Raw genomic sequence first — 26281 nt, 5'->3', positions numbered from 1 at the left:
ACATTTCTAATGTGCCTACTCGAGTCCAAGGGACGAAGTAGAGAATTGGACCGAAAATGACACACAACAAATGGTTTTGTTGCCAAAAAGAGAAAAGACACGTTTAAATACATAATATTTATTCAGAAAATTATCTGAAAATTCACTCTCTAGTCCTAATTAAGTGACCCCTATGCAGTCATGGTAATTACTGCAACATTAATGTCTTGCTACATTTGAATCAAAAGCTGGTTTCGATCCACTTGGGTGATAAATACAGGAACAAATATGAACAATAAGCTATATTTGATATGACATTCACAAGTGAAATCTATTGCAAGCACCTGACCTAAAATGCTGCCATTCTTTCAAAATAAAGTGCATCTTCTGTCCACATAGGCCCAAACTGTCTCCTGTTAAAGGAGGATATTGCACAGTTGGCTATATTACCACTCTAATACAAGGCCACCTTCTTTCTCCCTTCGACACCGTTCATCTTTTCTCAAAAGGCAAATTATCAAGGCTCTAAAGATAAATGGAGCATTCAGTCACTGCTCTTCTGAAATTCACAAAAAACGACACAAATGTGTGACTGTAAGTGTCATTGACATGGTTAATAGCCCGTACTTCTGTTACAAAACACGTTCTCCTGCACACTACAACCTTCAAAAATATACCACGTTGGCGATGAAGCTCACGAGACATTTATAGCAGGATGATTAATACTGCAAAAAACTGAAGTGTTGATACTGTGACACTGGAACCAAGTTGAACCTGAACATAAAGCAGCTCTAAACACGGTGATTATCACTGAGGATATGATCTATCCTGGATTTCAAAGGTAACTGAGATAGTAGTTCAAGGAAGCATCGAATCTTAAACCTTGGGGGATGTTTTGGCACTCAGAGTGGAAGAATAAATACTCTTGCATGCAAACTATCTAACGATAAAGGGTTCTCACTTAACAGAAGCACAAAATGGCAAAGGGGAGGCTAATATCCTCTGTACTTAACCTCGCAGACCTCCACAGATTTAGCCCTTGAGCAGGATAGCTGCTGATCTTGTTGATACTGTATAGTTGGCTGGTAGGGTGACCGATTTGTTCAAGACTTCCTTCATGGCTCTCAGTCACACTGTCCTCCTCCTGCTTCTATCTTCCTGGCCGCAGGACCCAGCTCCACCTTGCAAACCCTCTGAGCGAACTTCAGGGAGCACAGCGTCTCTCCCACGTTACTCTCCAGAGCAGAAACCTTCAGTAGAGCAAATTAAATGAAATGTGGCTCATTGTAGGGATTGATGTGGACTGTAACTGATTCCTGTAGGGCTGGAAAGAAAGTCTTACCTGCACCACCATGACTGTTTTGCTGCCTTTGCCGAGGGAGTCTTGCAGTAAGTATGTAAGGCGGGAGTTCCTGAAGGGGATGTGAGTCTGTCGAGCTCGAAGTGCCTGAATTACGTCCCCCAGTGCCAGCAGAGAGCGGTTGATGTTCTGAGCTTCTTTCAGCCTTTCTCCCTCTGCACCAGACTTCCAGACCCGCTCCGAACCAGCCAGGTCCACCAGGTTCAGCTTCCCTGCAGAATCAAGAGTAATGACCGTCATGTGAGCCACATGTGCTTTTCCCTCGTCCCTTTTCCTCCTGCTTCTTCTCACAGACTTTTACACAGCTGTTCTTTGGGAGGGATGCGTGAGCAACAAATTCAAAGAAAAACAGAATCATTGGTATCTATAAAATACGGAAGAATCACTCAAAAACCAGAGAAGGCCTGGCAGCAAAGGTGCTAGAAAAAAAAGTGCTAAAAACTGGTGTTCATAAACTAAAAAAAAAAAAAAAGTCAATAAGAAAAATAAAACTGTTGTAACAGATTAATATTTGTAAAAATGCAGATTTTTGATGTGGGCATTACTACAGTTTTGGCTCGTTTTTTTTTTAATAGTCAACATGTGAATTAATACATTTTTGTCTGATTTTAATTCCATCTGGAATTAAAAAAAACAGTTCAAATAAAAGTTCATAAATTATTTGGCATTTTTAAAAATATTTGTTTCAAATAACAGCAAATATCTGTAAAACAATTACCGGTATATGTTTTGCTGAATTAAATACAAAAATAGTGTAATTTTATAGTCAAATATTGTAAAAGGGCAGATTACCATTTTTAAAAATCCAAATGTTTGATGTGGTTGTTATTTACAGGTTGTACTTTCTTGCTGGGATTATTCTATATTTCATCTGTAATTTAAAAATAACAGGAAAATATTGTAAAATAACAGTAAAATGTTCGAAAAATTGTAGGCAGAACCTGATAAAAAAGCATTCACTTTTTCCAGCATACAGTTAATGGAGCAGGTGGTTCTGTTATGGGGGACATTTGTCCCCTTAGAGGGAAAGCCAATGTCAGATTTACTTATAAAGCACATTTAAAAATAACAGTCGCCATGGGGTGTTGTTTAAAGCGATGCCAATTAAATATATGTGGAACAGCTGCATCATCTGTCTGTTGTTTCTGTACCTGACAGCTTACAGCTTATATTCAATAGGTTTGGCATAATATGACCAGAATGTCTGAATGTCAACAATTAAAGAGTGGCATGTATTATGATTTATATATATTGTGTACATACATTTTTTTTAGCCCTGATCCCAGCTGGTTTGGGTATTCCAGCTGTGTGCTACACCTCTTATACCAAAAAGACTTCAATTAAGAATACAGTGAGGATGCACCAGCTGAGCTCCATTAGCAATCCTCCTCTGTCCTCAAAATGCATTTTAGGAATTGAGACATGCCTTTAAGATGATTTCTGGGTCACAGGCTGGAGGACAGAGGAGAGGAAGTAGCTCAAAATAGAGAAATGAGACGAGCCTTGAGGTTCTAAACTGCTTTTTAGGAAACCTGAGTGCGACGTTAGGAAGGGTTTGTCCATGCACGATCCATAGGGCATGAGGGCTCAATGAAGGGTTTAATGAAAGTGAAAATGGTGAGAATGATATGCTGTGGCCTTCACCATCATCAAATCACCAAAGGAGGTCATATCTTTTGGAACAATGGCATTCCAACCCTCCAGTAGCATCCCAGGAACTTATAGATTCAATACCAAGCTGCCATAAAGTGGTTATGGTGGTAAATGGAGACCAAACATCTCACTGGGACACTTTAAGTTGGTTGTTTCTTTAACTAATGTGTATTTTTGGAGTTTCTAGTCTGCCCTCGGCCTTTGGTATTTCTAAAGAGCCCTTCAGACAGTAGAAGGAGAGAGTTCAAGCATGACTGACCTGTGGTTTTGGACCCGGTGGCGAGGTCGGTGCCCTGGACGGTGATGCAGAGCAGAGCGTGGGAGCGAGAGCTGTGCTGGTTCATCTGAGTGCCAAAGGTGATCCTGTTCCTTCGAGCTGTGGCCAAAATCTAGAGAAACGCAATGTCAGTTAGAATCTGTCTGATTATTTTCTAACCCTGAATGGTGAGTCATAAAATTTGCTGTCAGTGTTTTACTATAGTATATGATGTTTGGATTCACAACACTGCTGCAATAATGTGTAAGCTGCGTTTTACTCCTGTAGATGTTTAAGGTTGAGTTAATTTTAACAACTTTAATACATTAGTCCTTCAATTTAAACCACTTTATTTTCTGTTTGGTTGCTGATTTTACAGCAGTGATTCATATTCTAAAAGACCTTCATGTGTTTGTAGGATTTCCTGCCCTTAAAGAAGTCTCTACAAAGTTAAGTTCTTGTGATTTCAGAAAAACAGCCCTATTTTCAGCTTTGTGATGTTATCCATTTAACAAGCCAATGTTTTTTAAATGGTTTATATATCCTGAAAGCAGAGGAATCTTTGTCAATCTTTCGGTTTATTTGAAAATATCTAATTCAGAATCACCAAATTTGGGGATAAATGGTAGGAAAAAGTGCAATCTAAAAAGTAGATGTTTGAAAATCGTATTGGAGCAAAACAAACAATACTGAGATGTAGTAGAGTAAAAGTAAAATGTTGCACAACATGATGAAATGCAAGTATGTTGCTTTTGTACTAAGGTACAGTACTTGAGTGAATTTCCTTAGCTACATTCCACCCTTGAGTGTGGGTGTTTAAAATAACACAGTGGGCAAACATCTGCTACCTTCTTGATGTGCTGAAAGCTCTTCACTTCGATGACCCTGAGGCCCGGAACATGCAGCTGTCCTGTTCCGTCCGGGTTGATCTTTATGTCCAGTTTCTCTCCATCCTTACTTAATAGATCTCTGAAGGAAAAAAAATTATTAAACTATCACCGCCTAGTAGCAATAAAATATCCGATTTAGCTAAATAAAAAAAAGCAGCATCCTGTACCTTAGCACCTCGTTGTAGATCTCCACAGAGCTGACTGTGACGGTGTACGACCACATGTCCTTCCTCTCCTCGATCTCACTGAAGAGATGCTTCAGGGCTCGTTGGTTGATGCCTGGATGTTCCACACTGCCCTGGAAATAAAAGGACAGTTAGCTTGCGTTTTACATTGTACCAAAGAAGTGGTTCACCTATCTAACTTGCATTTGCTTTTACTTTGGTGCCTGTATTTTCAATATAGTCTTTCTAAAGTTTTTGATTGTTCATAGGAGGAAATACTCCACTGCTCAACTAAAAAATTTGGAGTTATTTGACTGTTCAGTGACAGTCTACAGGAGCCACCTGATACCGTATGACCAGTGGCAGCAATAATCAATGTCTCATGTCGTACTTTGGTTCTAATCATGCTGTAAAAGCAGGAATATACCTCCATCGTGTAGGTTTTTCCAGAGCCTGTCTGTCCATATGCAAATATGCAGACGTGGTAGCCATCGATGCAGGACGTCACAAGAGGTTCTATCTCCTGAAAGACCTGAAGAAACCAAATGAAGGGTTAGAGTTCTTGTTACAAAAATGTCTCTTTAATATGCTTGTCTTTTTCACTACCTCTTCCTGCGTGGCCTGTGGGTGGAAGACCTTATCCAGCTCAAAGATGCGACCTTTTCCTTTGCTCATCACGTTGAGGGAGGATTCGTTGTTGGGGTCTGTAGTCACAACCACAGACTGACCTTCCTCATGCTGATCCTCCTTCAGCACCGGCTTCACCCGACACAGAACCCGAATGTTGCCTAAAAACAGAAGCAGAGACACAGTCAGTGATGCAGATTTGACTTTCTCTAGCAAATTTGATCTTTCCAGACTCATACCTTTAAGCTCCACCAGCTGCTCGTGGTACTTCCGACGCAGTGCAACCTCCTTCCTATATTTCTCCAGAAGATCCTTGTTGGCTTCAGACATCTCATTGATAGCTGCTGAGATCTGACAATGACATAAGACTGTTTAGCAGATTTACAAGGATTTAATCAGATGTCTCTTTTCCATAAATACAGATTTTAAGGCAGTGCATACCTGTTTTTTTGCATCGCTGATAGCTGCTCCATAAAAGTCTGAGAAGTTTCGAACTTGGGTCCTCAGACTGGCGTAGTCGGTCTTCATGGAGCGCAAAGTTGGAGGGAGTGCGGTGAGACGCTTCTGCAGGCCTGACAAAAAGAAAAAGCCACGTAGAATCGCAGAAATCCAGCTGACTTTTCCTTTAAAATTCTTCTGTGCATTCACTGAACTTTCGTGCTCTGGGGTGGTTTGGTTATTTGGTGTAACTCACTGAAGAATTGGTCCTGCAGGTTCTGAAAGTGTTCTGCCGAGCAGCTGGCTGCAGCCTTCACAGCCTCCTCCTTCCTCGCCTCCAAGTGGCCGATCTCTTTCAGCAGCTCCTCTCTCAGTTTGCTGATTTCTCGCTCATACGCTGCAATCTGTAAAAGGTTCAGCACAGCAATTTGTCAGTCTGTCAGCCCCACTGTTCCAATCTGTGCAGGTTCAGCTCTATAATTAGTTCATCTGTCAATGAAATCGATCCAGGCTGTGAGTTTCCAGCAGCAAGGTTGAAACTTCCTCCTTCTGCCTTTAATTTTCTCCCCTTTGATCATCTGTTCTGAAAACAGGATGTGCTTTATTTACCCCTCTGGACTCATCAGTCCTCTCTTTATAGTTTTTAATCAGAGTTGATGGCATCAGGAGTACCAACTGCAATTTGTGGCCAGATTTCTTAACTCTTACTGGCCTGCAGCCAACAGTAATAATTTGTGCACTGATGGATATTTAACATTATTATGGAGCATTATTGTCATCAGCCCAGATAATGGTTCGCCTTTCTATTTATGTGCACTTTGCTGCGTGTTCAAAAAGTAATGGAGAGCAATTACATTACAGGAATAAATCTGTAAAATATCAGTAAATATACTGGAAGCTCAATACTAGGACAAATTCTATTAAAAACAGAATTTTCTATTAATTAAGTGTTTAAAAAAATACAGGGCATTTTCTGTATTTTAATAGCGATTCTGTAATAAAAAGAACTAGCAATTTTCTATTTTTCATATGGTGCATCTATAACAAACAACTGGACATTGTCCTGTTAATTAAAGGCAAAATTCTAATTAAAAATGGACATTTGTAATTATTCAATGATGCATCCACTGTGAAAACAAGTCACTTTCTGTTATTTAATTGATTAACTGCAGTATAAAAATTGTAAACGTTAAATAAATCGATAAATGAAACTTCATCATGTCACTAAAAAAAGACATTTTCTCGAAGAGGAACTTTTTTCTCAGTTAATGATGCAAATTTTTAAACAAAATTTTGGTTATTTAAAACTGATTTAAAAAAAAAACTCTATATATCTTTTGCCAGTCTGTAAAAACACCGAACTATGACAAATATTTTTAAAAAATCTTTAAATTGGTTCAAGTTTGCAGATCCATTACATCCATCCATTCTCTATACACCGCTTTATCCTCACTAGGGTCGCGGGGGGCTGGAGCCTATCCCAGCCGCCTCGGGCGAAGGCAGGGGACACCCTGGACAGGTCGCCAGTCTGTCGCAGGGTTAAATATATAGACAGACAATCAGTCTCGCATTCACACCTACGGACAGTTTAGAGTCATCAATTAACCTCAGCATATTTTTGGACTGTGGGAGGAAGCCGGAGTACCCGGAGAAAACCCCATGCATGCACAGGGAGAACATGCAAACTCTATGCAGAAAGATCCCAGGCCCAGGTCAGGATTTGAACCGGGGATCTTCTTGCTGCAAGGTGAAAGTGCTAACCACTACTCCACTGTGCAGCCCAGATCCATTACAGTCTGTCATAATAATATAAACAATCAGAAACAAAGACATGGTAACAATCACATCACCTGATGAAAATGCAGTTTGAAAATGTAAATAAACGTGTGCACAATTTCTATAAAATGTGCATTTAGACAGCTGTTAATACACAGAATCTTATTGGAGTTTATTTACATCTAAAGAACAAGGTATTTATGTGTATGTAAATGTTTGTTACCTTGTGCTGCAGGTTACAGCTGTGTTCGTCTGATCTCCTGATCTGCTCTTCCAGCTGTTTGCATCGTTCGTTCTGACTGGACAACCTCTCAGACATCAGCTCGTTCCTCTGTCTGGCTTTATTCAGCTGCTTTAATGTTGCAGGAGATTCCACCTCCACAGTCTGTGTGACGTACTGTCAGAGAGGAGACATCCAGTTAGGGACATCTCCTCTGATGCAGCAAATCCAGTTCTGTGCATTATTTATCTGTGCATAAGCATACAGCTAAATAAAATCACAAAAAAGCAGCCAAAAATGGCGGCAAACAGGTAATGTTAAATGTTAGTAGAATATCTCAATTGAAATTAACTGCAAAAAATAGTAAATCATATTTTCCTTTTATGTTTTGCAGAGAAACTGTCTGGGCCCCCTCCTCTGTCCCTGCCTCAGCCCCCACCTGACCTCCTTTTTTCTCTGTCTGTCCCTCCCTGTCCCTCTGGTACCTGGCGGAGCTGTCCTCCACAGCTGCCGCTCCTGCACGAGGGACGAACCTTCCAGCCTGGAGGCGGTGATCGACCTGGTCATACGCCTGGACAACCGCATCAGAGAGCGCCGCTGGGAGAAAGGTTTCCGAGCCCTACAGTCCCCCTCCCAGTCATGCCCCCCATGCCAAGTCTTGTCCCTGCCCGCGAAGCCTCAGTCCGGGATCCAACTCACTTCCCCGCCTGGTCCAACCTCCACCACCCTCTCACACTCCAGCACCATCTGAGGAGGAACCAATGCAGCTTGGCCGGGCCCGCCTCTCCGACGAGTTGAAGACGGTGTGCCGCCGGAGGAATGCCTGCCTCCACTGCGGAGAGGCCGGTCACTATGCGGCAGGCTGCCCGGCCAAACTGGAAAAAGCTCTGGCTCACCAGTGACTGGGGGAATCCTGGTGAGCCAAACCTTGGTTTCCTCCCCCCTTCTACAGCTATGAGTCCCCACAACTCTATCCTGGGGGGCCCAACAGCTCACCATCTCCACCCTCGTGGACTCTGGGGCAGAGGGGAGCTTCATAGAAGAACCCAGATGGAAATCCCCTCGGAGCCACTCCCCAACCCGTTTTTCGCATGACCCCTGAATGGTCGGCGGTTGGCCCAGGTCTGCCTCCGGACCACCCCCATCCCCGTCCTGCTATCGGGCAACCATCAGGAGTGGCTGTCCCTCTGTGTCCTCCTGAACCTCCACACTCGCCTCGTCCTGGGTTACCCCTGGCTCCAGCTTCATAACCCGCATATTGACTGGTCCCAGAGGAAGGTTGTGACGTGGAATCCAAAGTGCCATAGCTCCTGCCTACGCTCCGCTCCACCCCCCCGGTAACTCGACCCCAGCTGCTCCGCCCAAGTCCGTAGATCTGTCCAGCGTGCCCCCTGAATACCATGACCTCGCACCGGTCTTTGAAACAGACCAGGCCCTGTCCCTCCCCCCGCACCGCCCCTATGATCACGGAAGTGGTGAAAGGAGCCTCCCTGCCCAGTGGGCGGCTCTACAACCTGTCGAAGCCAGAACACGCCGCTATGGAGGAATATATTCGGGACTACCTGGCCGCTGAACTGATCTGCCCATCCTCCTCCCCCGTCGGAGTGGGATTCTTCGTGGGGAAGAAGAACGGAGGCCTCCGTCCCTGGATCGATTACCGAGGGGTGAACAACATCAACATCAAAAATAAATTACCCCCCCCATCAGCTCGGCCTTCACCCACCTGCGCAGAGTCACGGTGTTGAGCTCGACCTTCGGAACGCCTATCACCTGGTCGCATCAGAGAGGGGGATGAGTGGAAGATGGCGTTTAACACCAAGCTTGCCCTCGCTGTCTTCCAGCACCTGGTGAACGTTGTGCTCCGGGATTTACTAAACCGATCCGTCTTTGTCTACCTCGATGACATCCTGGTCTTCTCCCACAGCCTGGAGGAGCATCGTTGGCACGTCCGACAAGTCCTGCAATGCCTTCTCCGGAACCGACTATTCATCAAAGCCGAGAAGTGTGAGCTCCACGTGCCGACAGTCTCGCGGTAGAGATCAGGATGGACCCCGCCAAGGTAGCGGCGGTGGAGAATTGGCCGCGACCCGAGGTTCGCAACAGCTTCAGCGGTTCCTCGGGTTTGCCAATTTCTACCGCCACTTCATAAAGGACTATAGCCGCCACGTAGCAGCTCCCCTGACAACACTCACCCCTACAGCCCGGAGATTCAGCTGGACCCTGGCGGAGACGGCTTTCGGAGAGCTGAAGAACCGCTTCACCTCCTCCCCCATTCTTGTGCAACCGGACCCTAGCCTGCAATTTATCGTGGAGGTGGACGCCTTGGATACCGGAGCAGGAGCGGTGCTCTCTCAGTGGGCGCCCAGAGATGGGAAAGTTCACCCATGTGCTTTCTTTTCCAAGAAGCTATTGGCTGCAGAGAAGAACTATGACATCGGCAACCGTGAGCTCCTGGCGGTCAAGCTGGCGTTGGAGGAGTGGAGACTCTGGCTGGAGGGGGGCGAACAGCCATTCTTTGTCTGGACCGATCACAGAAACAGTATATCCAGACGGCCAAACGTCTGAACTCCAGGCAAGCTAGGTGGGCCCTCTTCTTCTGCCGATCTAATTTTTCTCTTTCATATGGCCCAGGATCCAGGAACATCAAACTGAACGCCCTGTCTCGCATCCACGCTAAGGAGGAGTACCAACAGACGCCGGAGCCCATCCTGTCCTCTCGGTTTCTGGCAGGGCTGACCTGGGAAATTGAAGCCACTGTCCGCCAAGTCCAGGAACAGCAGCCGGACCCGGTAGGCGGCCCACCCGGTTCTCTGTTCGTTCCAGAAACGACACGCTCTGCAGTGCTTCAGTGGACCCACTCCAGCCAGCTCTCTTCCCACCCAAGGGTCTCCAGGACACTAGCGGTTCTGCGTCGGAGGTTCTGGTGACCCTCCATGGACCTGGATATCCGGAGGTTCGTTGCTCTCTGCTCCATCTGTGCCCGAAACAAAATCCCTACACAACCCAGTGCTGGACTCCTGAGGCCCCTGCACATCCCGAGGCGACCGTGGTCCAACGTCACGCTGGATTTCGTCACCGGGCACCCCCCAATGGAAATACGGTAATTCTAACCGTGGTCGATCGTTTTTCCAAAGCAGTGCACTTTTTACCCCTGCCTAAACTCCCCACCGCCAGAGAAATGGCCGACCTCATTGTCAACTCAGTTTTCCGTGCTCATGGCATCCCGGTGGACATTGTATCGGACCGCGGACCACAGCTGACCTCACAGGTGTGGCGGGCATTCTGTTCAGCACTCGGGGCCACGGTCAGCCTCTCCTCTGGATTTCACCCTAAGAGTAATGGCCAGACAGAGCGGCTGAACCAAGAGATGGAAGCCGTCCTCCGATGCAAAACAACGGAGAACTCTAGTTCCTGGAGCTCCCAACTCCCCTGGGTGGAGTACGCGCACAACACACCTCCACTGGTCGTCCCCCTTTCACTGTGTGCACAGGTACCAGCCCCTCTGTTCTCCGAGCTCTAAGAGGAAATCGTCGTTCCCTCTGTAGCCGCCCATCTCCACCGCTGCGCCAGGACCTGGCGCTGAGCCCGCACCGCCCTGCTCCGGGCTTCCAATAGGATGCAGGACCAGGCCAACCTCCACCGTTCTGAGGCTCTGATATACACTCCCAGATAACGGGTATATTTTTTTGCATTATTACCATCAAACACCTTCAATCAAGCAGATTTATTTTACAGATTTGACCTAAAATATTACACCTCTAATTCAATGTTTATACATGCTCAAGATTGTTAACTAACAGTCTGTTTTGGAGGACAAAGTGCATATCCCTATTAATTCCAAAACACCTTTCTTTGATTTATTCAGAGCAAAATTTACAAAATCAACCAATTATTCACTAATTATGCAGACCCCCCGAGGAGGAATTCAAAACCTAAAAATAGCCTTTGTGTTATGAACTTGTGGGCTGCAAGTAAGTTTTTAAACATATGATTTACATTAATAAATACATAAAGTTCCCTTTAAAAATATTTACTGCTCTATTAAAAAAGAATGTTGAACTGATAGCATGGGCATAAACCGGATAATAACAATAAACAGATAATTATTGTCATTTTATATAAATTTTTAAGTTTAAAAAAAGCAGAGAAAATTTAGGATGTAAAATAGAGCAAATTGTCTGCAAAAGAAAAGGGAAAAAAATGTAATTTAGCATTGTAGGTATAATACTTAAAATAGCATTTTTAAAAACAGATTTCTTAAAATTTATAAAAACAGAAAATTATTGTAAATTTTTTAAATTATATTCCATCAAATATGTCATTTCTAGCCTAGCTGTGCTTCCAGTTACCAAATCTTATTCTGAAGTCTGTTATAAAGCAGTTTTATAATTTCATAAGCAGCTCAAAATCCACTTGCCAGCATTAAAATCCATTTAAAAAGCCCTTTATCATGAGATTTACCTTAACAACGGGCTCCTTTCCTTTCTCCCTGTCCAGCTCCAGCTGCAGCTCTCTCACTCTGTCCTCTCGTTTCCTCAGTTCTTCTCCTCGTCTCCACTCCGTTTGTTCGCTCTGTCGCTCCAGATGTGACAGCTGCTCGGCCCGCTGCTGTAAAGACATCTCCAGCTGCTGCACTCTGCTGCGGAGGTTCTCGTTCTCCTGGTGCATTCAGACAAATCAAATGAATAAGTCCAATCAATCAAGATTTTTTGCTCCTGATCTGATCTGAGTCATTAAATATTTAGTTTATAGCCAATACTGTGTACCATGTTGATGCGGTTTCCCTAAATAATACACACTTTAAGTATTGTAGAGTTGCTGTAGTTTCAACACTTTCTATAACAGAATACTGTAGCAGCCAAACACAATATTGTGTGCATTTGTGTGCATTTTCAGGATCATAGTTGTAGCATCCTTGTTGGTTCCCACCTACAAAATTGAGTGATTGGTAAAGTGTGTGACAAATACTTATGCTTCTAAAGGTTCATTCCAGCCAGCAACTTTGAAACAAACAAGTTTGAGTCTTGAAGGTTTATTCTAGCCAAAATATTACTTTCTGTCTTAGCACTTATAGGTTTTATGGCCTATTCTACCAAAATAGTACTTTCTGACATTACAGTTTTAAAACTTTTCCACCCCTAAAATACTATTTTCTCTCTAAGTCTTCATAGTTCAAAATATTAATTTCTGTACAAGTACTTATAGTTTTAAAGGTTTATTTAATTCACATAGTACTTTATAACGAACACATTGTGGTTTTTAAAGTTTATTCCACCAAAATAATACTTTTTAATGAACATATTATGCTTTTAAGAGTTTTTATTTTACCCAAATAGTACATTTAACTAACAAATTGTGAGTTAAATGTTTATTTAATCAAAAACTGTACATAGTCCTTCTTTTTTTTGGTCAGTGACTATGGCCTAGAAAAGCTAGCTCTTTGGAATAAACAAGTCATAACCATGAGATCTGACCCAAAAAGGGAGCTAACCCCTACATTGTGGGGGTTTAGCTGCTAAGGGGGCACCATGACAAAGTGGTCTATGAGGCTTAATGATTTCTGGCTAGCACATATGTGCTTAACTAACCTGAGGTTGTCTCGGATAGCATTCTTAAATCACTGTGGCATGTATAATAGGTGTTTTTGTTGCCTGTAGCCTGTGGTCATGGCTTGAAAAAGCTATAACAACATAGGACAAATGTACTCTGCAAAATTAATTTTACAAATTAATCGCTTTTAGATTAATAACGCTTTATTTATTAACCACCTTATTTAGATTTCCCACCCCGGTGGCAGCAGATGAAAACAAATAATCAGGCTTTAACACCTGGGGACACTAATCAGTTACAAATTGCTTTGCTCAGCCCTGACATCCTTAAATTAATTTGCCTTAATAGTACACCGGTGGGCTCTCAGTCCGCTGTGTTGGTGTTTCTCACCTTTATGAGCATGGTGCTGGACTGGGATGGGATGGCAGAAAGCTGCTGCAGGAGGCCTTGAGTTACACTCAGACTCTGCTTCAGACTCTCGTTCTCTGCTGATAAACACAACACTCGCTTCTCTGAGTCAGTGGCCCCCTGCAGGAATAAACACAAGGCTGAGTTCCTGTATCACAACAAGAGATCAATCAAAACCAAAACGCTTCTCCAGGTGAAATCCTTACATATTTATCCCTGCATATGAGCGCCCTTCAACAATTTGTCACGTCCAGGCTCGACATTTGCAGCTTTATTTTTACATTTAGCTGGCGTGACAGCTTGGCGGATGACGTGTAAAGTGACAAAGACTTGATGAATGATTAAATCAATAATTTGCGGCGCTTACGGTGGCTGTTCGCAGTCGTGACAACTCCTCCTCACGCTCCTCTATGCAGCTCTTGAGCTCATCAATCTGTGCAAATTTGGAAAAAATGAGATTGAAACTTTAGAATACAGACATCCAAGACTCATATTTCTTCTATTATTTGTAGAACAATGTTATCAAATCAGAAAATCTTTTATCTTTTGGGAGAGAAAAAAATCACACAACCTGCACAATAGCATAGAACCTGAGAGGCATTTGACATTTATGAAAATACTGTATGCCTCTACAGTCAGTGTCAGCACCCGTAAGTGACATTTATGGGTATAAACTAAAGCATAATATAAATCCTAATACAAGTTTGCAAGATTTTGTAATAAATTATTCACCTCTGATCTGCTATTCATGATTTCATGTAGCTTAAAGTCTTCTAAAATGGGTACAGCTCTGGGTTAAACTACAACCTGCTGCTGAAAGGCTTGTATCCGAGAGTGTCTGTCTTTTTCTTTCTGCTCGAGCTGTGAGTGCAGCAGACGGAGTTCTCCTCTCAGCTGACTCCTCTCGCCCTGCAGGCCGTACAGAGACTCCACCAGCCTGTGGACGCCGGCTTGAGTCCCTCCATCGCTGCTGCACTCACCTGGAAGACACAAATAAGATCCAGTTTTATCATCAGCCTGGCAAAAATAGCCCTATTCAGTCATATTTACATTAGAAACAGCTCCAGTCAATATCACTTGAACTACCTTTGGCTTGTTTTCTACATGCGATCTTTTCATTTAAGACCATTTACCACTGTACGCCTGAGAACTTGCATGTGAGTGTAATATTAATGAACATTAAATATGCACTTCAGAGCTCTTTCAGACACCGTGCAGTCGCCGTGCTCTGCAGTAAAGGTTTCTACTCTCAATTCCCAGAAACCTCAACTGGATTTCTGCGACTTCTCATTTTGAGAGCAGAACCACGATTCACAGTTACAAGACGCAACAAAAGCTCCTCTGTTGTGCAGCAGCAACCTGAGCAGCATGCCGAACGGTGTTTTAATCGTTTCCCACCTCCTCCTTGATTTATCCGGCCCTGTCACCTTTGATTTTCCTTGCAGGGCTTTATGCTAATTTTATCAACAGGCCGTGGAGGGTTTGCCGTGTCACGGTGCATCAGTGAGCTGGTATGAAAGTGCCTGCAAGAAATGTGAGGATCTGTTCCAGCTTGCAGAGGCGCTGGAATATCATTTTAAGTTCTGAAATTCTTGAAGCTTGAATCCACTGAAAGGATTCATTCAAACCAAAATGCACAAGTGGTTCTTGCACACTGAAGATGCACAGTATCACCCCTGCTCTTAACCTGCACCCGTGTAAACAAACAATCCGAGCATCCTTGTAACACAGGAAAAAGGAACTCCAGGCTATTTTTAGCCCGACACGTTTCCACGTGCCGCCCAACATGTGCCCGACCTTGTAAGTGCATTTGCAGGGAATAAAACTGCACTAACAGCCCTGTTTTATTTATGACACTGAGTCATAGTATCCGAATACCAGAGACTGTCGCCACAACCCTGACAAATATCTCCGTCCACCAACTAATGACAGCCACCACACATGAGATCCTCTGATTAAATATTCCTGACAGCCTGGTCTGGTGATCACACACGCTGACATGTTCCTCTGAGGCTGCAGCAGGTAGCCTGAGGTCACGGATGTGCCTCCAGCTTCATGCAGTTGTTAACAAGCTGAACATATGCACAAGCAGAAAGAGATAAGGCAGTGCCGTCGGTGAGGTTCTGCTCCGAGGCCAGAGAAGCATCTGGTCGAATGTGAAACACAGCAGATGCAGACATCTTAAGGTGGGAGGTCAGTCAGTGTTTGTCTGGCTGCTCAATGAATCTAATCAGTCTGTTTTCCTCCTAATCACTGCGTAATTCTATTTAAAAAATGTCCAAAAAATCTAATTCTGTTCTAAAACTGGTGGAAAAAACACATCACAGCATTAAAAACACACTAAACAATCTCTCCTTCTCAGTCTGCTAACATTGTAGAATATTTCTGGACTCCCATCACCCTAAATCCGATCACAAAGCTTTCTCATATATATTACATGACCCCATTCTACACCTATTGTACCAGCATGTGAGAGCAGTTTTCTTTATTCATGCACCTTTAGTTCATCTTCCTCTATCCATCAGATGACCTAATCTGAAATCTCCCCTGTGCAATTTTCATTTCACTCAAGCCGATCTACATTTCTGTTATTGAAACGACCCTTCCACTTCTCTAGGTTTTCCATCACCTTCACAGCCGCTGAACTGATCTCTCTCTCTCATTATCCCTTCCCCCATCCTCCCTCACCCTCACTCATTGGGCCGGGGGTCTGCTGCTGGCTCATGGCCTCCTCCAGGCTGCTTATGATGCTGTTTTTGTCCCGGAGGCGCTGGCGGTAGGAGGCTCGCAGGGCCTTCATCTGCCGCCGGTGCTGGACGCGGTGCCTCTTGAGCTGGACCCGGTACTGGTCGGCCTGCTGCTGCAGCTGCTGGAAGTGCGAGTACTGCTCCAGAAAAGTCAGCAAGTGGGACATCACCGCCACCAGGGGAGACTCGGCCAACTGCTCAGATGAAGAGGCACATAGAAAAGTTTAGCAGCGGCGCAGTGCGGAGCTTCTATTTCTGTTTCTGCATCAGGTGGGCAGCTCAGCACGCTTTCATTACCTTCCCTGTTGTTTCCAGCTGGACCTGAGAGGCTCTTCTCCTCTCAGCCTCCTGCTTGAAAGACAAGAAGGAAGCCAGAGGGGTGCATGCTGGGATGTCGGGGCCTTCCTTCTCATCTTCCTCACTTAGTTCATCACTGTCACTGCTGCTGCCTGGACGACAAAGGAATTTATGTTCTAATGAATCAGCTAACTCATATATCAGCATAAAGCACTCATACAATAAATGCATCATCTTTTGTCATACATTTATTTTAGCTCTGAAAAGCCATTTGAGGACTCACTTGATTCACTAAAGCGAGCACAAGCTTTTTTCCCCATTTTGGAGGAGTGGCCATCTCTCCTCCTGCTCCCTGTTTCCATGGAAACAGCTCCTGGCTCCTGAGCCCAGCATCATATATATGAGGGTCAGACGGTAATACACAACTAAATATTTACACAATGCATACATAGGCATGCGCACAACAAAGACCACAGCCTGGGAGCTAACATATGCATGCTTCCCACTCATTTGTACGTATTTTTTATCTGACAGAAAACCCCCCCGAGGCTGCACATGATGCGGCTAGACATACGTCTGAGGAAGCTCCACATGCCTCCTGCAGGGCTTCCTCCTCCTCCTTCTTAAAGACAGTGTAGAAGATGTAGACTAAAAGGGAGTAGAAGGCGTACATCTCTACGCTGTCCAAGACTCCCTGGAAATTACAATTAGACTCATAATTGACACACAGCTTTAAAGAAAAGAAGAGCAGACAATGCCATTTTAATCAAAGTCTCCATTTAAAGTCACTCCATTCCATCATTCCAAAATGCTTTATATTCTTTACCTTATCAAATGTGTCCTCCTCTTTCCTGGTGACAATCTGACCTTCCACACAGCCCACTTTCACACTCCATCTGTGCTGCCAGTGACAGCTCCTCCCGAGCAGCTCTCCTTCTCAGAGCTGCAGCAGCATCTCAGCTCTGAGTGAATCCTTCTCCTGTGTGGCTCCTTCTCAGCCCTCCTGTCTCTCCTCCCCTTTCTCCACCTCCTCCTCTCCACTTTGCTCCAGCTACAGGCTGCATCTGCGGCGAGCATGCTCAGTGCAGTTTCCTGATGCGCCGCAGTGGTGAAGGGGCGCACACAGAGCAGATTATGGGGGCTGATAGAGCTGCTGAGGGTTGATGCTGATAGCAGCAGCTGGAGGTAGGAGTGGATGAGACGGGCCAAGCTCCAGGTGCTTGGAAAAATCAAAAAACTGCAGTGTGAGGCTTTTGAGATGTTTGTGAGTACAGTCAGAAATGCAGCAACGGTTAGACAGGTGATGCATCTCAGGAATGCAAAGTAAAGTTACATAACTTGGCAATTTTTTTATGGGAATTATGCTTTTATCCACATAAAACATTATATAACTTGATAAATTGCAACACCGCTGTATCATTTGGGGCTCTCCAACTAACAAATGCCCACAAAAATGATTTAACTTGCTAAAAAGTATCACCCAAAGGCTGAGTGGTTAAGGTGCATAAAACATGAGCACATTTGCAAGTTTGATTCAAAGCTTCCTGGACCATTTCCTGCATGTCATCTCCTTGCTTTTTACCCCTCTGCAACGGGCAAATAAAGTCTCAAAATGTCAAAAAAATTAATCTCCCTAAAAATAAAAAGTACCACTGAGCACCTCAGCTCTGAAGTTCAACAAAGGCTCCGTCCCAGAGGCAGGCACTGAGCCACACATGCTAGCACAATCACTGCAGCAAAACTGCTGAGGCAGCTGCTCACATCCCTTAAACCCCGAGGGAGAATCTGCAGCGTCCACCACAAATCTCCTTAAAGAATATCAATATCTCGTAAGGACAGCGACAGCGGCGTCGACAAGCAGGACACACCTCAGTTAGGTGATTACACAGATGAGGTTATTTCAGTTCACGGTGTTACAGCCATTAGAACACAAGGATGAATTCTTAGAAAAATTTGCATCGATAAGTATCAGTCTGTGTCATGATGCGGGAAGAACTTGGGGCGAGAGCTTCGTCCACTGCAGCAGATACTTTTTCAGTCAGACTGCTGAGCCTGCAGAACAAATCACCAAGACTCTGAGGCAGCTGGATGTTTTTTTGGAATCCATAACATTAAAACTGTAAGCAGAGAGGTGTGAGCAGGGTGTCGATGGGCTGACAACAGCAGGGGTGGTGCTAAAGGGGGGTCAGGACCGACTGAAGTATGGGAACCAAACGCAAGTAAAGCATGTAAGAGGGAAATTGGAGTGAAACCTTGCAACTAATATTTGTTTGGCATCTTATTTGCAGACCCATTTCTCTTGTTGTGCCCTTGCAGATGCATTCTAACAGCACAAACATCCCTCATTCAACCACACACCAACAAGAGCATGTAAAGTTTTCATGTTAGTAACTAAAACATGTAAAGAAAGTATAAAGATGCATTTGATTTTACATGTAACTAAAGAATCTGCTTGTTTTTCAGTCAAAGTGAGTCTGTTGAGGTGTAGCTGTGGATTTAGTTGAAGCTCTTGTACAGAATCCTAAAGACAAAAGGAAGAAAATCTACTTTAAAGAGCTCTGGAAACAAACTCAGGCCCAGTGATGCAGCCACTCTGGTCTCTCAGCTGTGAATTGTTTTTCTCAGGCGAAATTTATTTTTTAGCAGTAAGTTGAGTGGTGTGTGTGCTTTGTATAATCCTGTGCATTTCAAATGGAGTCCAGCCAAGTTCTTGGTCTAACAGCTACTGCATGTTCTACTAAAAACACACATCCCGAAAACAGAGGGTAGACCAAACAACTGACTTGTTTTCACTGCAGGAGCTTGCAGGTTGTTTAACAGAAATCTAAACCTTTGTGTGTCCCTATTGTAAAACAGAAGGAACTGTTAGGAGGTACTTGATGCTATAAGCATCTTGAAGCTCTTTTTTGCCTCTCAGTGTATTCATCAAGTCTCAGTCTTCTCCTCTCTAACATCAACACCAGTTACATCCAGTACATAAAGGTTTTTGTTGTTTTGCCTCACTTTGAGTTACTGTCATGTTCAAAGCTGTTGGATTTTCACTGCAATGGAAACAGAAAGGCTAAAATGGGCCAACTACGGGATGTTCCTATAAACGTTTACACCAAGTCTCAAGTTCCTGCAGTGGAAAGACAATTATACTGTGGAACTTTGTCATTTATGATACACGAAGGTCACTTTATTAGTACATCAACCCTTTCTTCGAGACATTTCTTCTAGTATTGTTTCTTAAATGTTTGGAAATTCTAGTTGTAAATTACAATATGACTTGATTTCCCAAGTTTTCCACATTTTTACTGCTTTGCTCATGAACATATTTAGAATGTTTTGTATTCTGTCCATAAACTTTCATAGATAAAACCATGTTGGTGGTTTTATATATGAAAGTTGTGATGGGAAAACTAATAAGAGTCCAATTTCAATTTCGTAAAAATGTCTGACGAATCATAACTGTCATCCCACTGACAATGTGGGAGAAAGAATGGACTGCAATATGGAAATGCACGGACTCACAGAGATGGAAGGAATATGGATGGGAAACCTTGATAAGATACTTTATCACTCCATATCAAAAACACACTGATGGAACTCCTATCTCTTGGAGAAAGTGTGGAGACCAAACCATTTTCATATCTTATGGAACTGTCCACTTATTAGACATTATTGGAAGGATGTTCATGGAGCACTGCAAGATATTTTTAAATCAATCATTCCTTTTGGAATAAAAAGCTGTTTATTTTGGATGTTTACCACAAGAATGGATGAAAAAAGATAAATATTAAGTGTTTTGTTGGTTGCAAGTAAGAAATCTATAACTAAGAAATGGGAATCACAGGATATTCCAACCATGTCAGTAGGTGGGACATAACACTGGAGATTTATTAAATGGAAGAGATGACAGGGTTCATAAATAAAAAATGAGAGTGGTTTGTAGCATATTGGGGAAAATGGATTGCATATATAAAAAGTAAAAAGCCCAATTTCATTTTGAGTCTGCAGATGTAAAGACAATGTAATGGTCACTCCTTAATGTTCTTGAAAAAGTTTGTGTTTCTGTTTATTTCATTTTTTTTAAAGGAAATTGTTTTTTGAAAAAAAGAATAACATTGTGCATATGTTGGCACATGGGAATTGTATCAATCAGTAAAAATTGTTTAAAAAATGCTAAAGAATTAAAACAACACAAAAAAACCTCTTCTTAGCTCAAACATGTCATGCAACTTTGCAGCTTGATATATTGTGACGACCCTCCACCTGGACTGGTGTTCATGTCTTCTGGAGCTGAGAGTCGTTAGCTGATGAGCCACACCTGGGATCAAGTGGCTCTTCTTTACGAATTGGAGTTTTTTTTTTATACAACATCGGTGATGCAGAGCACTGCAGTAAGGCCACTGTTTGCAGGGCGGTCAGAAAAGCGTGCCTGGCCCTGAAACAACTTCTACTGATGTTTGTCGTTTTCCCTGGGCACAAACCTCTGAGAACCATCAAGGAAGAGTTCCACAGGATTGCAGGTGAACAATGTAGAGAGCTGTTAAATTCATTTTAAATCATATTCTGTTAATGACATTGTGCTGCAACCTCAGACTGGGATTAGTCATTTTAATTTCATTTAGGATTTCCCAGTGTGATTGGCTGCATAGATGCACACACATCCCCATCACAGAATGAACAGGAAGTCCATTCACAGCATAAATGTGCAGGTAGGCTACAGGTAGACTGACTACTGTTTCTAAATGTTAAAGACTGCATCATAGTTCAACATCTGTCATTCTCTGCACTGTACAGATCATATGTGACGCTACATACATCATTTCTAATGTGGAGGCCAAGTGGCCTGGCTCTGTTCACAACTGAAGGATTTTTCGAGAGTCTAACCTGAGCAACAGACTGCAATGTGGTCAGCAGCCTAAAGATTTTCACAATAGAATTCTCTTGTCTCCCTCCTTTAATATTCTCTAATGTATCCACTATACATTACAGGAGAGTTTGATGGCCTTCTGCTGGGTGACAGGGGTTACCATGCCAACCCAGGCTGATGACCTCATACCCTGACCCCCAACAGAACTTCAATCGGGCTCACTGCAGGACCAGAGCCCGGGTGGAGATGACCATAGGCCTGCTGAAAGCCCGTTTCCAGAGCCTACATCACCTCAGGGTGACACCAGAGAGGGCCTGTGATATTACAGTGGCATGTGTTGTTCTTCATAATATTGCCACTATTAGAGAGTAACACCCTGCCCTACAAACTAAAACCCAGATGATGACCCCCATCCACCTGCCAGCTCCGCAAGACAGCAGAGCAGTCAGAGACACCATATGCAATCACCACTTTGGAGTTTAAGCCATGATCATCATCACCACGGGAAATAAACACATGATATACATTTCATTTGGTCTTCTTTATTTCCTACAAATAAAAGAGCGAGTTTAGTTCATGTTCCAGTAGTTAACATAATTCACCTGTGACCATCACCCACCTCTAACTTGTGCTCCAGTAGTTCAATATCCAGATCTGCCTTCTTAATCTGGCGGTCCAAGTACTGCATTTCTTTATCCGGTTTTTGTATTTTTCTCAGTAAGTGGATTTTGTACATTTGTTTTACTAATAACTGGGAATACACAGGACATTAAATTATACAGTTGCACATGAATTCCACAGAATGAACCTCTGGTGTTTACTGAACATCCATCTCACTGTGTCAGTCTGTGCAGTGGAAGTTGAGGAACCATCCTGCTGCTTTCCAGCCATGCTCTGTTAAAAAGGATGAGAATGTGCAATACTTCAGTGTAGGCTAAATGTCACACTATATTCCACCAGAATGTAAAGAAATATGAATGGGAAGAGAGCTATCAGTAGCATACCTCTGTATGCCTTTCTGGCTCAACCTCTGTAAAGGCAGCAGACATGGTTTCATCCTAGATGAGTGATAGGCTTCAATATACTTAAATTATCCTTTGGCAAAATCTTTGGAGTATTCCCTACTTACAGTTACAAGGTCTGTTGTGGTGTGAAGAGGCCCCACCAGGCAGATAGCACCATTAGAATCTGTTGGGTCAAATGAAAAAGACAAAAATATTTGTATGAATATCTCACACACTATGTTTTTCTATCTTTGTGGGGACTTACCATTGACTCCCATTCACATCTAACCCCTAACCCAAAAGAAACGTTTTTGCACGTTTACTTTTTTCAGTAACAACAACAACATGGCCAAGAAAACACTTTTTAAACATGCGAGGGACAAAAGATGTCCCCACAAGTGGCATAGTTTTCGGATTTCCTACAGTTGTGAGGACATTTGGTCCCCACAATCACACACACACACCTTGAGGTGTGGTCTCAGAAGACAACCTCCCTCCAGGGATTCCCTGAGCCACTGGCCTTCCAAAATTCTGGCTTAGGGCCAACTCCTCTGCCTCCGTTAGAGGTGGCGGTGCAGGGCCACCACCCGTTTTACGGGCATCTGCTCTCTTTCTGTTGGCTGAGCAGAAGTCTGTGTTAGTTTAAATAGGCCTAATTATTTAACAGAACATGATCTGGATGAAGACATTTAGGCTATATGTGGATAAAACTGCAGTCAAACAGCCATGTACCTAATATTTAGGCTACTTTACAATGTAAAACATGATCAAAACGAATTTTCTCCATGATATAATGCCGAGGGCTTACCTCTTTGAACAATGTTTTTGTATTTCATCTTCAGCTGCAGACACGTGCGCTTCTCCCCCCACGGGATTGCACCTAAATAACCCTACCACTCAAACAGTTTACCCTGTAATATTATTGTGATTTCAAAGGACTACATTTAAACTTACGCATTGACCCGGGCAGCAATGTTCTCCCACGCCGTCTCCCTCTCTTTTGCAGCTGCAGCGGTGTGGCACTTCTTTCGAAAAAACGTGTTCGAAGTCGCCATATGACCGCATTAAAATATCCAGTTCAAGTGGCGTAAGAAACGTCGCTCTCCGCTTCCCTGTTGCAATAGTGACTCGTCGAATCGGGGCTCCACTAATGCTGTCTTTTTATAGTTGTGGTGCACGCGCTTCACTCCTGGTGAAACTACTCCGAGTTAATTAAACCAACTCAAATCAGCCGTTGTGAAACCGAAAACTCAGTTTTCTATCTCAGAGTAGATCAACTCAAAGTTGAAGATGAAACTCAGAGTTTCTTGAACCTGCTTCGTGAAACAGGCCCCAGATCTTACTGTCATCCATAAGAAAATATTTTTGTCTCTGCGAGTGTTAGATCATATGAGAAAGCTTCCAAACATTTATTTCAAGCCTTTTGAAAATCTTTTTTTTTTTGTAAATTTCCAATGCAGATGCACTCCTTAATAAAATCACCCCAATAAATTCTCTAAATAAATAAATAAATAAATAAATTCTCTCCCAATAGTTTTATTCAAGTCATCCAGTGAAAATTCCTGTATTCCTAATATTGCAGAAATGTTACAATGTCAGTATTTTCTCCGTTAGCTCCAAACTGGTGTGGCACAACCTATCCATCAGATATTTGTTAGATTAGTTATTTAGCTTATTAAATGTCAGGAAATGGAATGGAAATCACCATTTCTCAGAGATTAAACTTTCTTAAACATCAAACAATTTTCTTTGTTTGTCAGATCATCTGTTTAAAACTCATAAAACACATTTAATTCAACTGAATTCTTGACATTTGTGAAACCAGCTAATCGTCAGCAGCTCCATTTTTACCACTCCCAAAACATTTAGCATATCTCATTGGCACATAAACTGTCCAGCCTCAGCTTATTCCTGATCCTCATCCCTCCAGATCTGAACATCTTCCACTCAGATGCCTCCAGATCCACTTTTTGTCTTGTTGTCAGCAGCCACATGTCCAATCCATGTAACACAGCTGCCATCTAAAGTGAAACCAGCTTATATTTTGGGTTAATCGGCACACTAAACTTCTGCATTTGTCACTTGGTTAAATGTCGTATCGCTCATTCACATCCAACAGATATTTCCCCAGAGCCTGCGTTGAGGCCCAGCAGCCTATTGACAGCGAGCCTTTTAAAATCCACTCCATCAGTCCTTCCCTGGCAGCTGCAGAAACGAGCGGAGCTAAAGAGTTCGCCGGGGCAACGAATAAAGGCAGGCTGAGGGCCACGCCGCCCAAAGCCCCTAAAGCGTTACCGGCAAACAGACACACCGTCAGGCTGCAGGACAGAGACGACAGGCCGAGGCAGCGAGTCATGGCGGTCAGGGAGTCCGCTGAGAGCCAATCGGAGAGGCCGAGCAGCAGGCAGGAGCCACACAGCAGGATGTGAGCCGTGTTGTGGTCTTGGCTGAGCCACAAGAAGTCGAAGGAGACCAGCGCCGGAGCCAGGAGCTCTCCGGCCCACACGGCTTCTCTCTGGAAGGAGCTGAGGTTTGAACCGGAGGAAGGAAAGAGGCAAAGAGCTGCAGAGAGGCCGAGCAGGAAGAGGCCGACTGAAGGACCCCTGTGGTTCTGCAGAAAGAGAAAAAGAGGGATGCAGAGACTGAATTACAAATTAGGAAGTTACACTAAAGCCTGAAATTGCTCAAGCCCATGCCACATGTTGATTTATGGTGAATTTATATTTCACAGAGGTTTCATCTGGCTGCAAATTACGTAAACAAGTGATAAAAATAAGACATTATGCTAGAGATGGTAATTTCATTTATTTACTTTTTTTGTAAAAATTGACCAACATTATTTATTGTGTTCCTCAGAAAAAACAACCCCAAAGCATCACATTCCCACCATCACGTCTGACTGTGGGGATGCGTATCCTGATGAATGCTTCTCCTTTCTTTCATTAAAGCACTCTACAACATGGTGCAAATTACTAGGAACATCTGGAATGGTATAGAAGCAGCATTGTCTCAGAAATATTTGACCAATATCAGGGGATCTAAATAATTTCAGACATTGCACTTTTGATCTAAATAAAAAAAAATATACACAGAGATATTTAAAATTGATCATTAACATTTCTAACACAATGTCTTACTGTCTTTTGCCACTTGTTTATATAATTTCCAACTAGAAGAAACTTACCGTATTAAAAAATGCACTAAAAATCAAGGTTTGATGAATCGTTTGAGGGTTAACTGCATCATATTTTCATTGTTGATTAATCCTCAGATTTATTTTTGTAAGATTATTTTGTTTTTTGACAAAAAAACAAAACAAAACGCTCATTACAGCTTCTAAAAGCTAATTAGGTGCGAATTTAAATGGTCTGTTTTGACCAAACGACAGTTTCAAAATAAAGATATCAAGTCAACCTTGATTTATGAAGGGAAAAAAACAAGAAAATACTCGTATTTATACCAACATTCTGTGTTGATATAAAAGCGCGACTAAAACATGTGCTTTGGCGTAATCGTGAGTTCTACCCACCTTAAAGAGTTTATAAGAAGAGAACAGAGCAGTGGCAGACAGAATGATGTTGAAACCCGATGTGATCCACTCGGTGACACTGGACGCCATTGATCCTGCAGACGACTCAACAGAATCGTTTACAATAGCAACACAAAAAAGTACTCACTTATAATTAATGTTTAGTTTATTAATAAGTAAACCTGCATCATGTACCTGAACATCTGCAGCTGTTTCATGGATAGACACGGAGGAAACACCGGAACAAACTTTGAGCAGCAACGTTTGTTTGGACACGTGACAACTCCGGATTTGGATAGTGCGCAGGCGCCAAAAGATGCGTTTACTGCGACTCTGAGAGCAAAACAATAACTTTAATTTATGAATTCCACAAATGTTGACCAGTAAGCATGGGCATAGATTTAATTTGGACATTGTATGGGCATCCTTCCTCAGGAAAGTTTGATTGTTATTGCTATTAAAGTTTCTCATTTGTATGTCTTTAAATTTCTTACTTAGGGCCTGCATGTATCAGTGTATTTCTAG

The 26281-nt window shown here is 43.0% G+C and overlaps 2 protein-coding genes across 4 annotated transcripts; both read right to left on the bottom strand.

The window, feature by feature from the left end:
• Positions 1-102: 102 nt before the first annotated feature.
• On the bottom strand, positions 103-17412 carry si:ch211-257p13.3 (kinesin-like protein KIFC3). 2 transcript variants are annotated; one of them, XM_022208337.2, is made up of 20 exons: positions 17192-17412; positions 16940-17059; positions 16649-16745; positions 16366-16517; positions 16010-16262; positions 14129-14301; positions 13689-13754; positions 13304-13441; positions 11825-12022; positions 7367-7540; positions 5624-5771; positions 5371-5501; positions 5169-5280; positions 4909-5090; positions 4730-4834; positions 4306-4436; positions 4097-4217; positions 3252-3381; positions 1322-1551; positions 103-1229 (listed from the first exon to the last, which is right to left on the bottom strand). In XM_022208337.2, the coding sequence occupies exons 2-20, from the start codon at positions 17036-17038 to the stop codon at positions 1104-1106; spliced, it is 2766 nt and encodes a 921-aa protein (XP_022064029.1). In that variant the 5' UTR covers positions 17039-17059; positions 17192-17412; the 3' UTR covers positions 103-1103. The 2 variants fall into 2 exon arrangements, with proteins under 2 accessions (XP_022064029.1, XP_051812782.1); XM_051956822.1 differs by having other exon boundaries at positions 16016-16262.
• Positions 17413-21745: 4333 nt separating this feature from the next.
• Positions 21746-26065, bottom strand: LOC110960921 (uncharacterized). Of its 2 annotated transcripts, XR_007945440.1 has the most exons (4): positions 25757-26061; positions 24539-24838; positions 22228-22411; positions 21746-22117 (listed from the first exon to the last, which is right to left on the bottom strand). XR_007945440.1 is itself a non-coding variant. In XM_022208335.2 (3 exons), exons 2-3 carry the CDS (start codon positions 25844-25846, stop codon positions 24314-24316), a joined length of 615 nt encoding a protein of 204 aa, XP_022064027.1. In that variant the 5' UTR covers positions 25847-25851; positions 25952-26065; the 3' UTR covers positions 23743-24313. The 2 variants fall into 2 exon arrangements, 1 of the variants encoding a protein (XP_022064027.1); XM_022208335.2 differs by lacking the exons at positions 21746-22117; positions 22228-22411 and having other exon boundaries at positions 23743-24838; positions 25757-25851; positions 25952-26065.
• Positions 26066-26281: the final 216 nt, after the last annotated feature.

This window comes from Acanthochromis polyacanthus, chromosome 12 (assembly GCF_021347895.1).
Source record: "Acanthochromis polyacanthus isolate Apoly-LR-REF ecotype Palm Island chromosome 12, KAUST_Apoly_ChrSc, whole genome shotgun sequence".
Classification (NCBI taxonomy): domain Eukaryota; kingdom Metazoa; phylum Chordata; class Actinopteri; family Pomacentridae; genus Acanthochromis; species Acanthochromis polyacanthus.
The sequence above is the reverse complement of the archived record's forward strand: the minus strand, read 5'-3'. Positions and strand labels throughout refer to the sequence as shown.